At 32.4% G+C, this 2,550-nt stretch overlaps 1 protein-coding gene across 1 annotated transcript; it reads left to right on the forward strand.

Annotated features, from left to right (window-relative positions):
* The first annotated feature begins 798 nt into the window (after window positions 1–798).
* LOC116344702 (hyphally regulated cell wall protein 3-like) lies at window positions 799–1,617 on the forward strand. The gene is made up of 2 exons (XM_031773375.1): window positions 799–952; window positions 1,122–1,617. Exons 1-2 carry the CDS (start codon window positions 895–897, stop codon window positions 1,343–1,345), a joined length of 282 nt encoding a protein of 93 aa, XP_031629235.1. The 5' UTR covers window positions 799–894; the 3' UTR covers window positions 1,346–1,617.
* Window positions 1,618–2,550: the final 933 nt, after the last annotated feature.

Raw genomic sequence — 2,550 nt, forward strand, 5'->3', positions numbered from 1 at the left:
TTGTCAAGCCAAAAAAGTATTATTGTAAAATGACAGAGTGACATTTAGATCAGCGCCGTATATCGAATTAATTTCGCTTGGCATAGGGGGAAATATTTTGACAGATAGTACTCGATCCTTTATAGTTTTGAATATATGTTATTCTAAACATTAATACGTAAGTAATAGATTTATCGTTAAGATGGGCAAAATTGGTGGGCCCTGGTATCGAAGATTTCTTGTTGAAGATTCAACGAAAATGACATCTATTAAAAAACATAAAGATTTTTGTTACTAAAGAACACACTGACTCTGATTTTGTGTGTCCGTTTGTATTGCAAATTCTGCACTCAGTTGTCAACCGTAGTTGCTTGTGCAAAATTTACAACACACACGCATACACAGAATCGCAGTCGTGTGCTCAGTACTAATACGTTTGCAATATAGCTATATAGTTCGCTAGAGCTGTGTCAACACAGCAGTAGTAACGAAAATCTTTATGGTCTTCAATAGGTGGCGTATTGTTGAATTTTCAACAAATATTTCCATACAAAAAGTGCTTTACCAGCGCCCACCGGGCAAAATATTCAATAAAAGTATGCAACCGGCCAAAAATATAAGGTAGAAGGAATACAAAAACCAGAAATTCTTGAGTGCGCTCTAGCGCACCTGTAAAAATATCAACAGATGTTGGTCGTTTTACATGCACTGAGCATGTTTAACGCACGTAAACACAGTTGCGATGCGGGCATTGCTCAGTGCGCCTTTGCCATCTCTGTTTGCATTTGAGCTACATCATTCTATATCTGCATGTGGTTTTGTTTTCCATAAAATACGGTGCAATGAAAGAGAAAGTTATTAAATTTTCAATTCTACTTAAATCATTTACTTGAAATAGTCAAATTCGAAATCAAAATGAAATTCTCATTATTCGTCGTAGTTCTCATCGTCGTAGTTTGTGTTGCTTCTCCAGGTCATTTCTAATTATATTTTACCTTTAAGAAAAAATGTGGAAAAATATAAAATTAAATAATTCAATATTCACTTTGCTTCCAAATTTATTTGAACTATTGAATTTCAAATCTATAAAAAACTTCAATGTACTAAATATTTCGATGGAATTTTTTAAAAATATTTTGCAGATGGAAGCATTGATAAGCGAGGCAGTGGTAATGGAGGCAGCGATAATGGAGACAACGGCAATGATGGCAGTGATAATAAAGGTGTAGGTAGTGGAAGCTGGGATAGTGGTAAAGATGATCATTCAAATGATAATGAAGGAAGCGATAATGGAGACAACAGCAAAGATGGCAGTGATAATAGAGGCGCAGGTAGTGGAAGCTGGGATAGTGGCAAAGACGATTAATCAAGTGATGAAGGAAGTGGTAAACGTAAAGCAAGTGACAAAAAAGATCAATGGCCTTACCAACAGCAAGAGCACCAAGAATGAGGACAACAGCTACCATTTTGCCTACTATTTTGCGATTAAAAATTAAAAATAAGATTATCTGGTTGCAATCAAAGCAGGTTTTTTCATGAATCCTTCTGATTCACTTTTTTCCGCATCTTTTCAGCCAGCTTTTGAAGCATCAATTTTACCGTTTTTATCTTCTCACTTTCTACAGTAAATTTTCTATTTTTCGTCTCATATGTGTTCGTTTCTGGTTAATTCATTTATTTAAAAAAATAAAAACAGATAAGAGAAATTGACTGCTTTCTTTTGCTGATAATTGAGCCAAAATTGAAACTTTTACATGATGAGTACCCTTATTTTTGATTGAAATTTCTTAAAATTTGGTGAAATTATGTATTTTGATAAGAAAATAAGATTGATAAGTTTTCACTGATTAAATCAAACCAAACATATATTCATTTTGCATTTTGTTTGTGATCAGATCATACCGCAAAGAAAAACTAAAATTAGAGACGTTTCGTCTGGAGCAAAGAAGCTGATAAATTTGGTTTTTGCAATGAATGGAATGAAATGTGCCATGTGTAAAATGTCAATATTTTTTGATGATATGTTTAAACCAAAATCATATTCATAGCCAGCGTCTGCGTTTACTTGATAGAAGTTTAATCACTAGTTTATTCCACAAAATTTCGGTTTCCATGCGCAAAAGTTAGCTTGCGTATGTAAGCCTCTTTATTTATTTTTATTATTTGATTGTTTTTTTCCTCTTTCGAAGATAAAAGCTGTTTTGGTCCTCAAGGTTTATTATTTTTGTTTAAATAATTTCTTCGTTTTTTAATCTTAAAATTGTCATTTATAGCTTACCTTCCAGGTACTTCAGAAGTTTTTTGTAAGAATAATTGAAAAAAAAAAGGTTTATCGAAACACAAAAATGCAAGTTTTTTTGTTTGTTTCTCTTCTTATATTATTAAGTCGATCATTAAACCTAAAACCAAAAGTCTCTGTAAATGATGCCAAAGCCCAAAACAATACACTTGCAAAAAGTAATTCAAATATTTATTATTTACCCATCTTTCCTTTTATGTAGGCTCATAGCAATGACTTTTTTATTACATTCGCTAGGCTTAGAATCGAAGAAAAACATCATAATAAAGTTT

This window comes from Contarinia nasturtii, unplaced genomic scaffold, assembly GCF_009176525.2.
Source record: "Contarinia nasturtii isolate CC-2019 unplaced genomic scaffold, AAFC_CNas_1.1 Cnas_scaffold_1176, whole genome shotgun sequence".
Classification (NCBI taxonomy): Eukaryota; Metazoa; Arthropoda; class Insecta; order Diptera; family Cecidomyiidae; genus Contarinia; species Contarinia nasturtii.

Excerpts from the sequence above, each read along its gene's own strand:
- LOC116344702 (XM_031773375.1), top strand. The coding sequence starts at position 895 with ATGAAATTCTCATTATTCGTCGTAGTTCTCATCGTCGTAGTTTGTGTT. Across the intron at positions 953-1,121 it reads AGTTTGTGTTGCTTCTCCAG|ATGGAAGCATTGATAAGCGA; the intron begins GTCATTTCTAAT and ends AATATTTTGCAG.